The 19,793-nt window shown below is 34.9% G+C and overlaps 1 protein-coding gene across 1 annotated transcript in view; it reads right to left on the reverse strand.

Moving 5' to 3' along the window:
- Nucleotides 1–12,716: 12,716 nt before the first annotated feature.
- LOC123540444 (phospholipase ABHD3-like) overlaps nucleotides 12,717–19,793 on the reverse strand; it is a 31,640-nt gene continuing 24,563 nt past the window's right edge. The window contains exons 9-10 of the mRNA XM_045325480.2: nucleotides 18,639–18,804; nucleotides 12,717–16,397 (exon numbers count right to left, since the gene is read on the reverse strand). Of these exons, the coding sequence (XP_045181415.2) occupies nucleotides 16,213–16,397; nucleotides 18,639–18,804 (351 nt within the window). The 3' untranslated portion in view covers nucleotides 12,717–16,212. The remainder of the gene's footprint in view (nucleotides 16,398–18,638; nucleotides 18,805–19,793) is intronic.

Below are 19,793 nucleotides of genomic sequence, written 5' to 3' on the forward strand. Positions count from 1 at the left end.
TATTACCTAAATACTGTTGAAAACAGGCGATCTGAATCCAACAAACAAACATAATATTCATCAAAACCATTCTACAGGGTGCCAAAATTTGAGACGTTTGCAGTAATAGGTGTAATATGATCACTACAGATTGTCAATAAATGGTGGTTATTTGTACCAAAGTATTTGGAAATCTGACTAAAGCGAGTTATGATTATGATCCGGGGACAAACATATTTCACAACAAAATAACAAAATAAATCTAAGTTCAAAGCTGTGACCTTGATCTTGGATATAGCGACATTGATCGTGATCGCAACAAACCTTCTATCCATGCTAATCATTTGTACCAAATAATTTAGAATTCTGACTATGCATTGGCAAGTTATATCAAGGACAAGAACTAATATTTCACGGTGGGATTATAATAAAAGAAGGCCTATTACCTTAGAGGCGGGCTCAGTGGGGTGAGGGTAATCAAAAAAGGTGTTTTTTTTTTTTTAAATCTCATAGACATTAGTTCGCAGCACAAGGTCGGGCCCTCCTAGACTTAAGGCTAACGACTCCGTCCATGACAAGTTGTAAATAATTTGGCCCAGGACATGGCAACTTCCTGTTTGTCAACCAACTTGAAACAGCTGTGGATGACGAAAGATAGCTACATATGTATGTCGCCACTGGGTTCGAACCAGTGACCTGAGTATGTTGGTCTACATTTCAGCTAGTCGAGGTAACAGTAGAAGTAGCTGAAGTTGTAATCATATAATAGTGGTAGTGACAGTTGATGCAGAAATTATAATAAAAATTGAGCCACGTCACGGGAAAATTGGCATTCGGACATTTTCGTGAATTTCCGGAAAGTCTATATTTTTAGACCTGTGCATTTATGCATCTGAATTAGGCTCAGAAAATTTCATATTCAGGTAGAATAAGCCTTCTTTGAAATAACAGCGAACAGTGTGGGCCATGATCAGACTGCGCGGAAGCGCAGGCTGATCTTGGCCCACACTGGTTGCAAAGTCTCGAAGATTCCCGAAGGCCAATTTTCTCATGATGCGGCTAAAATAATTTAATGACGTCATTGACGTCGACGACGACGACGCTAACTTGTGATGGTGCTTATGGCAGTCATTTAATGATGTTGCGATGATAACTAAGTGATTGAACATTTGCAGTATAAAACTCAACATGATACATATGTGCTTCTCATGTCAACCCCCATGTTGGACAAACACATTCGTAACACATTTTATCTGTTACGAATGCGATCGCATACGTACGAAATCTGTTACAAATACGAACTGTTACGAATGTGGTCCTACAGGGCTATATGTCGACATTTCAGAAGATGCAGAAAAACAAATCTATGAGTTTAGAATTATGAACACTGGAAAATCTTTACAATAAAATCAAAATATCATACTAGTGCTTCCCACCAAGAATAGTATTTTGAATCAAATTTTCATCGGCGGCTTGTTTAACAGCCGGTTCCGAACAACTGGACTCAGATATATTTCACTCTCATCGTTAAAAAAGCATGTAATAAAAAGAGCTAATCTTGTGAATATTTAAAAAAGTAGTTGTCGTATCTGTATTGATCACCCAATACTAGTGTTCAATTTACAGATGTTGTATAAATCAAAAATGGTACATACAGCCAAATTGTTTGAACAATGTTTTCTTTTACTTACAGTACGAGTTTTCAAGCTGCCGAGAACGGCCAAGGGTTATTTTCGGACAAGTGGAAAAAATGTCGAGGTTTCTCCTTTTGGGGCACAATCTAAGTTCTTTTAGGTTTTTGAGTGAATACTATCTTAAGTTCAAATAATTTTTGGATGTCGGAATTATGTAATAATTTTTCTCTATCAATAAAAGCGGAAACATATTTTTTATCAATTTGCGATTATTTGCATTCAAAATAAACGGTGTCAGTATTTAGTTGTGATAAAGCAATGTCAACACGATTTGGTACTAAATTTTATGTACATAAAACGACGCGGTTCTCAATTACTGCAGAAGCGACCTGTGCTTACTCCACTCCAGTATTGCATCACTGTAACAATGGTAGTACCATGGGAATTGGTACCAAATCTTTATTAGTTATTTGTTTGCATTTGCACCTCTAGACTTTTATATATTTCTGTATTGGATACAATATACTGCGATGATACAATATGTATACAATATGTATACAAAAATATTATACTTTCTAGGACGACAAGCTTGATCAAAACACACCTTTATCTTTCAATACGAGTGAACACTGTACGTTATGTCTGGAATGAGAATGAGCATGTGATATTGCTTCGTGTGTTTCAAATCTCCATATGTTTAAAATAACTCTTAATATCAATACTTTCCGATTACTTCCGATAACTGCAAGGGTCAAAATTGAAACTGTTCTTTTTGTCATTATTTGGTATAATTTAGACACTCTTTATTTTGAAAAAAAAAAGTTCTTGGGACGAGGTCATACCCAGAATGAGAAAGATTATGTTGATTCAGCAACTGAAAAGGAAGCCAAAACATTAAGTTGTGTACAATGTCCCACCGGTATACCGGCATAATATCATCAGTTATTGGCAGAACTTCCACGTGAACAATGAAATACTTTCAAAATGGTTTCAAAGTAGTGCGGTGTGATTCGATCTATTGTGTGTGTCATGTGTATTGTAGATTATTGTTTGTATTGTGTTATTTGTATTAGATATACCAGGAATCTGTACGATATTCTTTCATAATTACTTGCATAAAAAATGTAATTGATCACTAATTTATATTACTAGATTATTAATTCTAGCATAAAACTGCTGTACTTGTCCCTTTTAGGGGGTGTTTTAACAGGAGAGAAAACGTGTGTTAGCAGTGATTTTTATATATGCGCGTTCCGTGGCAAAGTGTGAATACATTACGGCCCCAAAACGGATAATTCAAAACGAAATGACGTTAACGCGAAAAAACAACGCTGACACTCACGCGCGTTTCATGGAGATTTAGGGAGAGGGATAATTTATTCGTTTATTAGTTTTCTACGTGTTTAATGCTAGAATAGAGTTAATGTTAATTTCGTGTTATTACAGATTCAGAATCCCTCGGGAAACGTTGGCACTCTCGCCCTACCGGGCTCGGGCACCAACAAATTCCTCGGGATTCTACACAAAGCATCGTTTTGTCGTGCATAAGATATTCAGTTATTAAGGCAGTAAGTATCATCTATTTATAGGCAGTACAATCAATCTAGGTTAATTGCTCAATTGTTTAGTTAAAATGAAATATCTATTTACCGCTTGGCTCACCTCACTAAGAGCGTGAACTTGAGTAACCTTTTATTAACAAATATTTCAATGGTCCCTAATAGGGGTGTAACGATACATCGAACTATCGATGCATTGCGATACTAAGTGTCCCGATAGCATGCATCGATAGAAAAGTCACGATCCAATAACAATCGCCGATAGTTCCTTCAACAATCGATAGGTTCGATAGTTTTGAAATTTTGGTAAATACAGAAATAATTTATAATTTATAAACCAAGAAACAGAGCCAGCTTTCATTTGCGCCTCGGAAAATGTTTACGTCTCCATTACAATAATTACCCTCATGGAATTAAACTACCATAAAGGACTGAGAAGTCTGGAAGATAATTAATAAATTTAGTTTCTTAGAAACTTTGATTAAATATATTTAAATGACCTGTTAATTTTAGATGAGAAAATGTACTATGGACATGGAGAAAGAAGGCTACTTGTATTATACAGCAAACTGTTCGGTAGGGCCCTTAATTTAGTGCTGGTACACCTTAATCCGATCCGTTAATTTTCGTCTTTTTCAATGCTTTGGGTTATTAAACATGTTGACATTCACAACAAAATGGCCGATTCGTTTGAGTATACCTTGCATAGGTTTATTGTTTTACTTATTGTTCCAAAGCCAAGGAAGGCAAGAAATATTTAATGTTAGAATTATTTCTGTCCGTTTCAGTTATACAAACATCTCAATGTGTGTTAACAGCAATTATAGACAGTGTCGTCTCTTACACTGTGTAACAATGCCAGTTGGTAGCTTTACTGTATAAAATATGATGGCCGATAACTATTGCAATAGTATCGCAATAGTAACCTGCAATAGAATAGTATCGCAATAGTTTTTAAGCAATATCAATAGTATTGCAATAGTCAAAATTGGCCTCAATAGTCACCCCTAGTCCCTAATGTCAAACTACTTTTTAAAGTACGATGCTACCTTATTACTGGGTCATTATCATAATCCTAGGTGGCCCGATGGTCTAGTGGTAACACGCTTGACGGTCAATCGAGAGGTCCGGGGTTCGACTCCCGGTCCAGGTACTGGAAATTTCTGAGATCTTCTTGTCAATGAGTGTTTCCCACCTAAGAGACCAGTACTAGTTCTTCCAAAACATTGACAGCTTCGCGTGTATCGGTGCTATACAACAGGTGCGCTAAAGAACCAGACTGTCTATTCGAAAAGAGCTGCGATAATTTAGCGGACAGTATCTAAAAATAATTTCTCTCTGTGTTCTGGGTGCTCTGTCTCACCCTGTCCCTCTGGCAGATAGCTCTGTGTCTGTACTAGTAGAGGATGAATTCGGCGCCCTGAGCGGCTGCCTTTGCGCTATGTAAAGCGCCTTTGAACGTGGGCGCTATATAAATCTGGTATAATATATATCAGCCGCACCATGAGAAAACCAACATAGTGTATTTGCGGCCAGCATGGATCCAGACCAGCCTGCGCATCCGCGCAGTCTGGTCAGGATCCGTGCTGTTCGCTATTAGTTTCTCTAATTGCAATAGGCTTTGAAAGCGAACAGCATAGATCCTGACCAGACTGCGCAGATGTGCAGGCTGGTCTGGATCCATGTTGGTCGCAAACGCACTATGTTGGTTTTCTCATGGTGCGGCTGATTATTATATTAATATAGCGGTCTTTACACTACGTGGCATTTCTATGCTTCATTGTCTGAAAGAACAGACTGACTATATTAAAATATATATATATCACAGAACTCAATTAGTGTTAACATTTAATAGCTCTCGTTATCGAGGTTTCTAATTGTCTGTCTCTTTTGTTATAGGGAAATATCTTTACTAAAGGCGACATTGTCAACATTTTATAGCTTACTGTTATCTCGCAACACAATTGAATAAATATTTTTGTAGCGAGTACGTGAAGAATTATGACTTTCCACATATTGAATCCATTTGATAGTTTCAGTAAAACTGCATTTACAACAAAATTGTAACTACATACTCATTCGAAGACGGGGGAAGTAAGAGAATGAAATTAGTTAAAGCATAATGTTCAATGTGTTTTTATAATCATTGACATTGGTGAAAATGAATCGATTTTTGTTTTAATTAAACATTACAACAGTATTTCTAAAGGAATTAAGAGCCCGAGAGACTTTTGAAATGATGGACAAAATCAGTTGCTTACAATATGTGCGCAGGCTTTCACGTTATAACCCTTACCTTGCTAAATTTCTAAAATGGACTGGTCCATCATTCAATTTATCTATCTATCTATTTTCCGTTAATGTCAAACCCCTCACGGGGACGTAGACATTTGGCACGTCAAACTAGTCAAAGGCTGAACTGTTAAAATATAGTTAAAAGCAAGGAAAAATAGCTTGGTTAAAAGTAAAAGTTTAAAAGCAGCTATCAGTCAGTTTAAAAATTTGGGCAATACCATTTATTATTCGAAGGGATGTTCACTGAAAATTTACTAACTGAATAGGGAACAGTGCAGGCTGATCTTGGTCTGCACTGGTCGCAAAGGCAGAACCACTTGCCGCTAAAGGTTAATCTGTCAATTTAAGGTATATAGGACCTGTAATGACAATAGGCAATTTTCGAGCAATTACGCATTCTAGCATACTATTTCGGCACTGTTCCATCATAAAAGATACTTGTTAGTTCGTAACAACCGGAAAATACATAGTTCACATACAGAGAAGACGAAAACAAACGGAAAATGCCGATGTCATTTACGTGTCTACTGCCGTAAGATAATCTTAATACACGTCGCACAATCATAAGGGACTGAATAAAAAATTTAAAAAGTAAATCAAGAGGTTCGCTACGGTTTTTTACTGTAGAATTAGAACATACAAGCAATTAGTAAACGTGTATATCTTAGGGTTTTTTTTAATTGAAACATTTTTAAGATGTTGTTTCAAATATGGTAAATACACTACATGAACAAGCAACTGAACAGATTTGCAATCCAGCCCACTATATTGCTCTCTTTGATACAACAATTTATTTTACTGCCAGATGAATTACATTGGCATCGAATGAAGATCGTTTTTGTTTTGAAGGTCGTCACAACTTTCAAACGTCATGTCACAGAAAAAAATGCATCGACTGCGGCGTGACCAAACGTAAGTATATACAATTGTCAAACAATTTGTGGACTATGCTGAACAAAGTACAAACAAGCAATTGAAAATAACAACAACAAAAAGAATCACGATGACAGTGATCGTTTCCCTGTGTATATATTCTATTATCCTATTTCACAAGCAGAAGCAATGAAGAGCTATAGAATATTTTCATTTAAAATGCTTCATTTTTGACGTCTGTATAATTCATCTTGAATTTTTCTGTCAAAGCGTAATTATGTAGACTCTCAATTGTCAGAATCGTCCGTGAGAGTTGATTTTATAAGGCAAACCTCGCTTAGCAGTTTCTTAGATGGGAACTGCTTATCCGATGGCTTATTATATCATAGACCGATTTCCGGTAAAATTACAAATGTAGTTAACAAATTATTAATTTTGTATGACAGTTGTGTGCAGGCATCGGTCTACAGTACTAGTGCCTATGTGGAGCTTCGCCAGTAGATCTACATGTCTGAATTTATTGATAATATTATTGTATAGAGATGTTAGTATGGATTCGTACTGAAACTTTCAATGATGTCCACCTCTGATTCAATGGTGAAAGCTTTCTCCAACCATTGTAGAACAAGTCTGTAATAGTACGGACTCTATGAACACTTGATATAACAGAAATGCAGTTGGAACCATTGACGATCATAGCAATATAAATGGTCTGTAGTTACCTCCCTGTGTGACCTTGACCTAAGACAGAGCGACTGAGTTGTGTACTCTGCACATCGTCTTGAAGAGGTTGATAGTTGATGCTTGTTTTGTAAAAGTCTTCCAAGCGGTTTCAAAGATACGGAGCGGGCATGAAGTATAGCTATTTGACATTTTACGTCAAGGTGTGACCTTGACCTTGGACCTAGTGACATTGGCTGTTCACTCTCTGCGTTGTCTTGATGCGAATAACTCATGCAAGTTTTATGACATTCTTCCCAAGGGTTTAGAAGCTACAGAACAGACAGACCAGTAGATGGCCAAACAATCCAATATAACGACAATATACTTTATATTTGAGGGTATAACTAACAGAACAGAATGAAGTATCACTGAGTATATTGCAATAAGTGCATACATGTACATATACACAGATTGATTTAGTATGGCTGTAATTATCTGGATCTAATACCGTGCCTAACCCTTACCCTGCTAAATTTCTATAAGGAACTTTTCCATCTTTCAATTTGGACAGTATCATTAACTGTTAAAAGGGGTGCATACCAAAAAGATACTGACTGAATGGCGAACAGTGCAACTCATGATCAAACTGCACGGACGTACAGAATGATCATGATCTGCAAAGTTCGCAAGGGCAGAATCAATCGCGTCCAGCAATGATCAGGGCTAAGGATATCTATGAATATCATTACAACACGGCACACCATCTCAGGTGCAAAAATTAGGTGATTCAATTCTTAAAGTTTTATTTTTTTATTTTGTTCAATTAATAAGCATTTATAAACAATGATATAAAGTGCAATAATTCATAATAATTTACTACAAAAGTAACAAAAAAAATGAATTATAATAATCAGTTATAAAAGTAACAAAACAATAGAAATAAAAATGTTATTAAACAATTCTAAAATATTCAACAATTTAACAAAGATGGAAAAAATCTGAATAGAACAGGACCCAGGTTGTCAGCACAAAACCTTGCTCATGGTAAAAGTGTTGACTATTGATTAATTTCGATACAAATCATGACCGCCAGAAAGACAAGTTTATAGAAGACAATAGAACATTTGCACAAACGTGTTCAATACTTTTCCATTTTTATAGTAGCAGTGGAAGCAGAGCTAGCGTGTACTGCATACAACCATAAATAAAATAAAATAAATACTTTGCCAGTTACAAAAAAAGAATCATAATAGGAGAATTGATAAGCAGCCTGCTAAATTTTTAAAATGAACTGGTCCATCATTCAATTTGGGCAGTACCATTTATTATTACAAGGGATGTTCACTGAAAATTTACTGACTGAATAGCGACCAGTGCAGACCATGATCAACCTGCACGGATGTGCAGGCTGATCTTGGTCTGCACTGGTCGCAAAGCCAAACCCACTTGCTGGCAGCAGGCTAAAGGTTAAGGTAGTTCTGCATATTTGGCTCATTAATTTTTCTACGAAGGAGAATTTGATTAAAACTTCAGAATATACTAAGAAAATATGGCAAATAAACGAAATAGGGTCAAGTGCATTATTTTTTGCTACACTGATTTAAAACATCTGACCTTAAACAAGCTTTCATAATGGGCATCTAAAATCACAATTTTGATAACATTTTTGCAAGTAAAATTTTTGTCAAATGTTTTAATATCATATTTTACCTTTAGAAAGATAGTAATGTTGTCGTTTTAATAAATTAACTCATGGGTTGCCATTAATTCATAAAAGGAGTTTCATTTCCATCGAGTCCTAGCTTTATTCTATGTAATCCAATTTATGACATTATGCCATCAAACGTTCAGAACTTCTTTAACCAAGTTTAAACAAATATTTTGAATACATACAGACTTATATATTCTAATATATTTGTGGGCAATAGCCGTCAGGTAAAAAGGGCAGGTGAGAATATATTTACTGTGAACTTTTTGCTTGTTACAAATATCAACTAAATACAAATTTGAATGACAAAAGATATAGAACAGAATGGAATAGCAGTTTCTAATCAATAAAAAGGCAATGAAACTGGGGTTTATTTGAAGATTCTGGAATACATGAAAAACCACCTTTCAGTTAATATAAACATTACCAATACTATCCACTAAAGCAATATACTATGACAAAGATTTCTGCAAAACTTATCACTTTAACCAAATTTGGGGAAAACTTGCACTGACTTTACAACATTTGATTGAATACAGTGTTAAGTGCAATATTTTAAGACATTTATTTTCTTGATAACAGGATGGTTCTGGGTGCTGCACAAGGCAATACTGTGATTAGCACTTATGCCAAGTTTGAATAATGAAGTGGGAATATTGACAAGTTGTCAGAACAAACAGATGGAAAGACCGACAGTGATTACTCTAGGACTTCTGAAAATGTGGGGCCCTACAAAATCAAAGAGGGAACTTTAATAAAATTAACAAATTCTATTTAAGGATTCAACTTAATATATTTACAAAACCTAAAACATTTCAGTAATATTATGTCAAGTTAAGGTGAATTTAAGAAATGAAAAATGAAATCATAGCTAAACATATCATATTTGTATTAAGATAGATTTTACAACAATAATCAAGAATTCACAGTTAGTAAAGGTTTAAAAAAAATGTGTGCTTTTATTTAGACAAAGCTCATTTTTACAATACTTATAACGACATCTAGTGCATTCTTTCTTTAGCAAACACAGCTGGGAAGAGTAAAATGTGCACAGTGCTTTTGATGGGTTGATTTACAGTGAAATTCATATAAAGGGGAAGGAACTATCTGCCTTTGTTGGATGTGATCGCTGTTTCGAAGTTTATTCTTCTAATGGAGAAGTCAGTATCTGCCTTTGTAGAATGTGTTTGCTGTTTCGAGATTAATTCATCTTAAGGTGAAGAAAGAATCTGCCTTTGCTGTTTCAAGGTTAATTTATCTGAAGGAGAAGAAAGTATCTGCCTTTGTAGGATGTGTTTGCTGTTTCGAGATTAATTCATCTTAAGGAGAAGAAAGTATCTGCCTTTGCTGTTTCAAGGTTAATTTATCTGAAGGAGAAGAAAGTATCTGCCTTTGTAGGATGTGTTTGCTGTTTCGAGATTGATTCATCTTAAGGAGAAGATAGTATCTGCCTTTGCTCAACAGTTTCAAGGTTAATATCGATATTGTAATTTGTAAAATGTAATATGCACATATGTTTGAAATAACAATGTTTAAACTAAGGAAAGGTAAAGTGTGTTTACATGCACATATCAGCAAGGAAAGGTAAAGTGTGTTTACATGCACGTATCAGCAAGGAAAGGTTAAGTGTGTTTACATGCACGTATCACCAAAGAAAGGTAAAGTGTGTTTACTCATATCATCAAAGAAAGGTAAAGTGTGTTTACTCATATCATCAAAGAAAGGTAAAGTGTGTCTACTCATATCATCAAAGAAAGGTAAAGTGTGTTTACATGCAAATGTGGTAAAAAGTGTTTACTCAAATCTTCAAATAAAAATCCTGATAGAGAATAACCTTTTATATACTGACATTTAAAACATAAATTAAATACCCTGTTTAGTCTTTACAAAAAAAATAAATAAATGAAAATAGCCATAAAATATCATCACAGCAATATCGAAAACTGAACAAAACTAAACACATAAAAAAAGTTTTAAAAATGTTTTTGATTCATTCACCTCGGGTGACATTATGCCTTCGGGCTGACAATATCAGTGTCATACACGCTGCCATATGATATTTATAAAATGATTTATTAATATCAGATATATTGGAACAGCTGAGACCAGAATTAAAGCTGGCAAGAAGTGGCATGGCCATTGTCTGACATAATTTCCCATGCATATTAGAAACAAGAGGGCCAAGATGGCCCTAGGCTGCTCACCTGAGAAACACACCATAACAGTGTAAACATGTTGGACCTAGTGCTTTCATGGAAAAAAATATTCTGACCAATTATCATTAGAAATTGGAGCAAAAATCTTGAGTATAAACAAATATTTTCTTTGATTTGATCTAGTGACCTAGTTTTTGATCCCAGATTATCCATATTTGAACTTGACCTAGATTTTATCAAGGTTATCATTCTGACCAAAATGAAGATCAATTGGAAAATACAGCCTCTATGCATACACAAGGTTTTTCTATGATTTGACCTAGTGACCTAGTTTTTGACCCGCAATGACCCATTTTCGAACTCGGCCTAGATTTCATCAAGGCCATAATTCTGACTTAATTTCAGAAAGATCAACTGAAAAATATAGCCTCTATCGCATATACAAGGTTTTTCTTTGATTTGACCTAGTGACCTAGTTTTTGACCCCAGATGACCCGTTTTTAGCTCACATGTCACAAAGTGACAGTGTGAGCTTTTGTGATCGCGCAGCGTCCGTCGTCCGTCGTCCGTGCGTCCGTCCGTGCGTCCGTGCGTAAACTTTTGCTTGTGACCTCTCTAGAGGTCACATTTTTCATGGGATCTTTATGAAAGTTGGTCAGAATGTTTATCTTGATGATATCTAGGTCAAGTTCGAAACTGGGTCATGTGCGGTCAAAAACTAGGTCAGTAGGTCTAAAAATAGAAAAACCTTGTGACCTCTCTAGAGGCCATATTTTTCAAAAGATCTTCATGAAAATTGGTCAAAATGTTTACCTTGATGATATCTAGGTCAAGTTCGAAACTGGGTCACGTGCCTTCAAAAACTAGGTCAGTAGGTCAAATAATAGAAAAACCTTGTGACCTCTCTAGAGGCCATATTTTTCATGGGATCTGTATGAAAGTTGGTCTGAATGTTTATCTTGATGATATCTAGGTCAAGTTCGAAACTGGGTCAGCTGCGGTCAAAAACTAGGTCATTAGGTCTAAAAATAGAAAAACCTTGTGACCTCTCTAGAGGCCATACTTTTGAATGGATCTTCATGAAAATTGGTCAGAATGTTCACCTTGATGATATCTAGGTCCGTTTTGAAACTGGGTCACGTGCCATCAGTAACTAGGTCAGTAGGTCAAATAATAAAAAAACCTTGTGACCTCTCTAGAGGCCATATTTTTCATGGGATCTGTATGAAGATTGGTCTGAATGTTCATCTTGATGATATTTAGGCCAAGTTTGAAACTGGGTCAACTGTGGTTAAAAACTAGGTCAGTAGGTCTAAAAATAGAAAAACCTTGTGACCTCTCTAGAGGCCATATTTTTCACAAGATCTTCATGAAAATTGGTCAGAATGTTCACCTTGATGTTATCTAGGTCAAGTTTGAAACTGGGTCATGTACCTTCAAAAACTAGGTCAGTAGGTCAAATAATAGAAAAACCTTGTGACCTCTCTAGAGGCCATATTTTTCATGGGATCTGTATGAAAGTTGGTCTGAATGTTCATCTTGATGATATCTAGGGCAAGTTTGAAACTGGGTCAGCTGCGGTCAAAAACTAGGTCATTAGGTCTAAAAATAGAAAAACCTTGTGACCTCTCTAGAGGCCATACTTTTGAATGGATCTTCATGAAAATTGGTCAGAATGTTCACATTGATGATATCTAGGTCAAGTTCGAAACTGGGTCACGTGCCGTCAATAACTAGGTCAGTAGGTCAAATAATGAAAAAACCTTGTGACCTCTCTAGAGGCCATATTTTTCATGGGATCTGTATGAAAGTTGGTCTGAATGTTCATCTTTATGATAGCTAGGTCAGGTTCAAAACTGGGTCACATGAGCTCAAAAACTAGGTCACTATGTCAAATAATAGAAAAAAAACGACGTCATACTCAGTTCAAAACTGGGTCATGTTGGGACAGGTGAGCGATTCAGGACCATCATGGTCCTCTTGTTTATCATTCTGACCAAAATTCAAGAAGATCAACTGAAAAATACAGCCTCTATCGCATACACAAGGTTTTTCTTTGATTTGACCTAGTGACCTAGTTTTTGAACCCAGATGACCCATTTTCGAACTTGGCGTAGATTTGATCAAGTTTATCATTCTGACCAAAATTCATGAAGATCAATTGAAAAATACAGCCTCTATCGCATACACAAGGTTTTTCTTTGATTTGACCTAGTGACCTAGTTTTTGACCCCAGATGACCCATTTTCAAAGCCTGCCTAGATTTCATCAAGATAATCATTCTGACCAAAATTCATGAAGATCAATTGAAAAATACAGCCTTTATCGCATACACAAGGTTTTTCTTTGATTTGACCTAGTTTTTGACCCCAGATGACCCATTTTCGAACTTGGCCTAGATTTCATCAAGGTAATCATTCTGACAAAATTTCATGAAGATCATTTGAAAAATACAGCCTCTATTGCATACACAAGCTAAATGTTGACAGACGACAGACAGACGCCGGACATCGAGCGATCGCAAAAACTCACCTGAGCATTGAGCTAAAAAAGAACACTTCAAACACAGCTGCACAACTTTCTAGATGTCTTAAGAGTATTATGGAAAAATACTAAGAGCTTTTATTTTTCTATGTAGAAACACTCAGAAAGCTTGGACATTGACTGTATTGTCCGAGCTGAATAGAAGCACCCAGTACATTTCCTTAGATATTAACTCGAACAAAAACTTTCAAAGAAAGTTTTATGCCAACAGTTTTTGGCAAAGTACTCAGTTTATTTTAGGTTTATACAATGTGTCTGAAATGATAACTTGGTCATTTTCACGTATTTGTTAATGCATCATATAACTGCTTCACTGAAGGTATGTTAAAAATTTTAATTTCCTATCCTGGTTGCCCATATTTTAGCATATGCTTACATTAAAAAAAAAAAATTGCCTCAGGAATGATATCAATATATTATATTTATTAAGAATTATTGTATTATATTTGTCTAAGATTACATTGACAAATATATATATTTAGCCCAAATTCATTAGTATGTTTGTAAAAATCATTGTTATCTCCCTTTAACTACTTTGTTTGTGCAACAAGTATAGATTTGAAATAAATTTTCAATTCTAAAACTTGCTTTTTGGTTCTTATTGATGCTATCTCCCTTTATCTATCAAATGTAAATTCAAAACTAGAAATTACATTGCAATCAAAATGAAAATTCCTTTTTTTGAAGACTTAAACACTGAACGGGCGATAATACCACAACAAAATTTCATAGAAAGTAATAAAAGGTACATTTCTAATTGGGATCTAACTCTGAGTAACAGATCTTTTTGTTTATTAAATATTTCTTTAACAGAATACACTAACAATGAAAAATGTCATGAAATGTTCACCATCTTTAACCCTTACCCTGTTAAATTTCTATAGTGAACTTGTCCATCTTTTAATTTTGACAGTACCATAAACTGTTAAAAGGGGTGATTACCAACAATATACTGACTGAATGGTGAACAGTGCACATCCGTGCAGTCTGATCATGATCTACACTGGTCGCAAAGGCAGAATCAATCGTGTCCAGCATGATAAGGGTTAAACTCAACTGCTTAAACTTGTATGTAACTCTAATGTTGTGTTAATTTTACAGCAAAACTGAAAGTAGACACTCAGGATCGTCTTATCTTGCAAAACAACAGGACAGCTTACATAAAAAAAAAATTTGGTCCACTGAAAAATTCTGTTTCTGCAGCTTGATCCTTAAATTCACAATACAAATATAACAAACTAGTCATAAACAATTAAACATACAAGATATGATATTTATGTGTGTTAAGAAAGATCGCAAGTTTTTCAATGGAAACATTTCAAGACTATAGAAGCACAAAATTTCTTCAAATAAGAAATAGCTTCTGGACACAAATATAATAATCTTTTACAACATTAATACACAATCAACAATGTCACACAGCTTGCATGAAATTTGACAAGTCTGTGCAGACAAAATATTGATGTCTCAGGTCCCATGTAAACAGAGATTGATATTTCAAAGCAATAGTCAATCAACAGATTAAAATTGTTCAAGATTTATACTGCTATATGGTCCAGTAATTCTGAATAGGTTATAGCAATCATTTCATATACAAAGGTGAAAACCTCATATATTATAACAAATATGCCAACAAACTTCCAAAATAAAGTCACAAATATAATCTTATAAAAATCTGATTGAAGACATTAACTACACATAAAAGCAATATTCTCCACCTTTACCATAAAGCAATACTCTTCATGTATACCATAAAGAAGAATCATATCTCCAGAAGGGCGACCTCCTGGTAAAACTAAACCCCATTTTGGCAATGTTTTCCTTGAATAACTAGACATGCAACATACATGTATACATAACACATACAGTGAATCTTTGGCAAGACAACACTTAAAAAGTTTTCAGTCAGGAATGAATGGTACAATCTATTTAAAGTTCAAATATCAACATTAGAAAGATAAAAAAGCAATGTGCATATGACTGTACTAAAAAGGTGCAAAAAGATGGGCTTCAAGTTAAAAGCTATTTCTCATGAAAATTTTTTACATCTTTAGCCTAACTTTGAACATACAGAAGTGATTACATCAAAGTCTGAAATTTTAACCATTCAGAGGTCCTAACATCTGAACATCCTAACATCTGAACACATAAATATAGCACTCTTTCAAAATATGAGCATTTGCTACATATATTAAATAGGAACTGACTTTTGTATATAGTAAGGACTAAATTTTGTAGTTCAGCCAAAATTACATGAACTTGTGGATTTCAAGTTTTAAAGATAAAAAAATGGAAATTTTACTTGTTTGTCAATCAAGATTTAATTTCATGAAATGAGCTGACCAATAAATCCATGAAAATCAGTGCTCCACCAATAAAAAATTATAAATGCTTTAACAATGTGTCTTCCTATAAGATTGTAATATTGATACAAGAAAAGTACAATTTTTATTTGGCATTTTCCATTTCAATATTTGGGTGTAAGTAGCACAGGTTTACATTTATAAATTCCTTATGTTCATTATTTTCGTTGTGGACAAACTTATCTTAAAATCACAATTCTGATTTTGTCTAATGCCAAATTAACCAGCTGAACAAACCATATTTTTTTCACATAGATCTATCACAAAATTTAAATGGTTCATACCACCATGAAAATTGTAGAAAACACTGCAATCTACTGTAAACTGTAATATTAATCTTTTAGAAACTGTTCAAACCCTTTGACCAGTGACTAGAGCTAATGCACCACTTCTGTTGTGGTAATAATGTCTATTAACTCTCAGTATGTGAAGATTCATTCAGTCTTGGTGCAAGTGTGACTTTGGACCATGTCTGAATACACCATCAATATACTGAGAAAAAATGCGATACATATAGCCTGGTTTTCTTGGAAACATTCCTTCCAGAAATCCTATATGGCCTCCATGCGATGTCACAAGTAGTGCTATGTTGTCATTGATTTCTGCCTCATTTAAAGGAATTGCTGCAATAAAACATTGGTGTAGTTAATGAATGCAGAACATGAAATGTTAACACAAACAGAACAAGTGAATGAAAAATTGCCATGCAATACGAAGTCCCCTACTGGAAGATAATTATCTCTACTGCAGTATAACATTATGATCTGGTATCTGTCAATTATGTATATACGATATTGTTTTATATATACAATATGTTATAACACACAATGTTTGGATTAAACTTTGCATATATAAAAATCTACAGTTGTTAATTGCTGAAAGCATAAATAAAAATCAAGAGTACTATATTTCAATTTTAATAACAATTTATTATCAAACTGGTGGGAAAACATGAGAAAAATATGTAAGAAATCCTCATATTAAAGGGAAGTAATTCTGAAGAAAACTAGAGCTGCTGTTCAGAAAATCGCATGTCTCCCACAACTGCCTAATCATCTAGATTGGCATTTCTTCTCCATTATGTATCTGAGTCAACCATGCACCAATACCTGTATCACTGGCATCAGTATTTTCTGTAATTCAAGGGCCATAATTCCTAAGTGCCTAGGCTGATTTCACTAGTTATCAAAACTGGCCGGGGACTTATTGACAAACACATTTTGTTCAAGTTTGGTGAAGATTGGATGAGAAATGTTCGACTTAGAGCACAGACAAGATTTGTGACAGACTGACTGACAACCAGACACACACAATGATAGGAGTAAATTAATATGTCTCCCACCACACAGTTTTTAATTGGGTCTAAATGACACATGAGCTTATACAAAAACATTTTACTGACTTGACAGGAAAAGTTCCATGCTGACTTTTGAAGTGTGACTTTTGACCTTTGAGCTAGGGCTCTGGATTCTGCATGTGACGAGTTGTCTCATTATGGGGAACATTTTTGCTAAGTAGTATTAAAATCCTTTAATGGATTGTTGAGTTAAAGACCAAACTGGAAAAAGGCCATGATGACCTTTGATCTCAGTGTGACCTTAACCTCTGAGCCAGGGGTCTTGGTGTGGTTTCATCACAGGGAACTTAGTGCCAAGTAATATCAAAATTCCTTAATGTTTTCAAAAATTGCAGACGGATTGACAGACAGAATAACAGACAGATAGAAAAGAACAATGCTATAGTCCCCGAAAATAGATTTTAACCAGTAGTTGACTAATAAGGTGTAGATTGCCACCTGATGTTAATTAGATGATACTCCTTGATATTACCAGTTACTTATTATAATAAATAAAACATAATATTTCAATTAATGCTCCTTTTTTTGTGCTCAACTGATCCTTCAGTCTACATATATGTTAATCAAAGAAGCCAGTTAATTGATCACCATTATGTAGTTCTAATACCAATGATACATAGTATCCAAACCATAGAAAACAAACATAAACCAAGAGCTGTTTGTAAAACATGTATGACTCTCATAAAGGCCTGTTCCAATTTTTCAGTCCTGAAATCACACTGACCTTGAACTTTTGTCCTACTGATTTCCAAAACAATGCAGGTCATTTACTGGCCACGGGCATTTATCCTATGAAGTCTGAAGTCAGTCGATTAAAGGGTTCTTATGTTACTGAGTGGAAACAATTTCAAAATGATCTTTTCCTTTGACCTTAAAGATATGGATCATCTACTGACCACAGACAATCATCATATGGAGTTTGAGAACTGCAGAACAGTGTTCTTTACTTATTCAGCAGAAACCATTTTCAGTCATAAAGTCAATGTTATCTTTGATCTACTTACCTCCCAGAACAAAAGGAGTCATCTGCTGGGCGCAGGCAGTTTTCCTACGAAGTTTGAGAACTATTGGCCAAAGCGTTCTTTACTTATTGAGCAGAAACAATTTTCAGTCTCAATGTCACTGTGACCTTGACCTTACACTTACTGATCATGATAATAAAAGGAGCTATCTACTGACCATAGGCAATCTTTCTATGAAGTTTGATTATTGAAGACCGATGCATTCTTTAGTTATCGAGGGTAAACCATTTTTAATCTCGAGATCACTGAGACCTTGACCTTTGAACTACTGATCCTTTACAACAACAGGAGTCATGTACTGACCAAAGGAATCATCCAATGAAATTTGACCCTTTTTAGATCAAACATCCTGTAGTTATCAGTTCAGAAACCAAACGGTCTACTGACCGAGAGACCAAAAGACGGCCGGCTGGCAATGAGCAAAACAACACACCCCGTTTTTTCAAAGATACGACAGATAAAGACAGTGACTATCACATGCTTACCATGTTTAGGTGAGAAAGGATCGTCTGCAGCATTCAGGCAGAGTACAGGGACCTCAAGGTGATGTACCTTGTCATGTATACAAGCGTCACTGTAATAGTCCTGCCATGTTGAATATCCAAACATTGGGGCTGTAAATCTATCATCAAACTCTCTAATTGTTGTACTCTACAAAACACAATGATAAATGTTCCTTTCATTTTATCTCCATTTCATATCTGAAACTCAGAAATGCTAAGTTTTTAGTCATTGCATCACTTGCTCTACAGTCTTACATCCCTATGAACCCTGCACATATAACAGTTCCCATCTGTAATGCTAGGTCTCCAAGAGTTTTGCAACTGATTTAACATCTAACATCAGCAGAAATTCTTTCATCTGGCACTTCTGTTTACCTCTATTTGGTAGGTTTGCATTTACAAAGTAATTCATAATTTTCAAAATTCATTATTTGTAAAATAGTTTTTTTCTCTTACCCAACAATAAAGGTTGGTATTTCATACTTGTACAGGTAATTTATGCAAACCTATAGATTGTTTTTCATATATATTTCCATAATTACCTGCAGAGTTAAAATGCTGGACAATGTCACTCTAACTTAATTAAACAAGAGGGCCATGATAGCCCTATATCGCTCACCTGTTATCATTGCACTTGAGGACAAGAAGGTCCTCAGTAAAATATCAAAGTCCAAAGGACAGGAACAACAAAAGGAAGAAATTTAACAAAAAAGAAAAAAAAAATTCTTACAAAGTATAGATATGTCAAAATACACTTAAAAATTGGAGGTACCATCCATGTTGTACTACAGAAAAGTGGTCTCGGTTTTTCCCTACGGCCAATAATAAAAAAGTTACTAAAAATAAGTTATTTATATAGTAGTCGCATCTTGACCGCGATGGTTGACCTTCGGCTGATTATTCATATCGATTATTTCATTGTAGAAATAAAGGGTGATGAGGGTAGCCATGTATATTTATATGGAATATGTTTGTATCCAGTGCAGTATCAAGGTCTGTATACTTACATTTGATCAGTTAAAACTTTCCAATACACTAATATATAATTGCACAAATTTATATTTCCACTTTCTCATGCAGCTCGTGTTTTACGTACACTCCTTTTCAATAATAGTTGTGCCTCATTATGTATTATAA

The sequence above is a fragment of the Mercenaria mercenaria genome, chromosome 16 (assembly GCF_021730395.1).
Source record: "Mercenaria mercenaria strain notata chromosome 16, MADL_Memer_1, whole genome shotgun sequence".
Taxonomy (NCBI): Eukaryota; Metazoa; Mollusca; class Bivalvia; order Venerida; family Veneridae; genus Mercenaria; species Mercenaria mercenaria.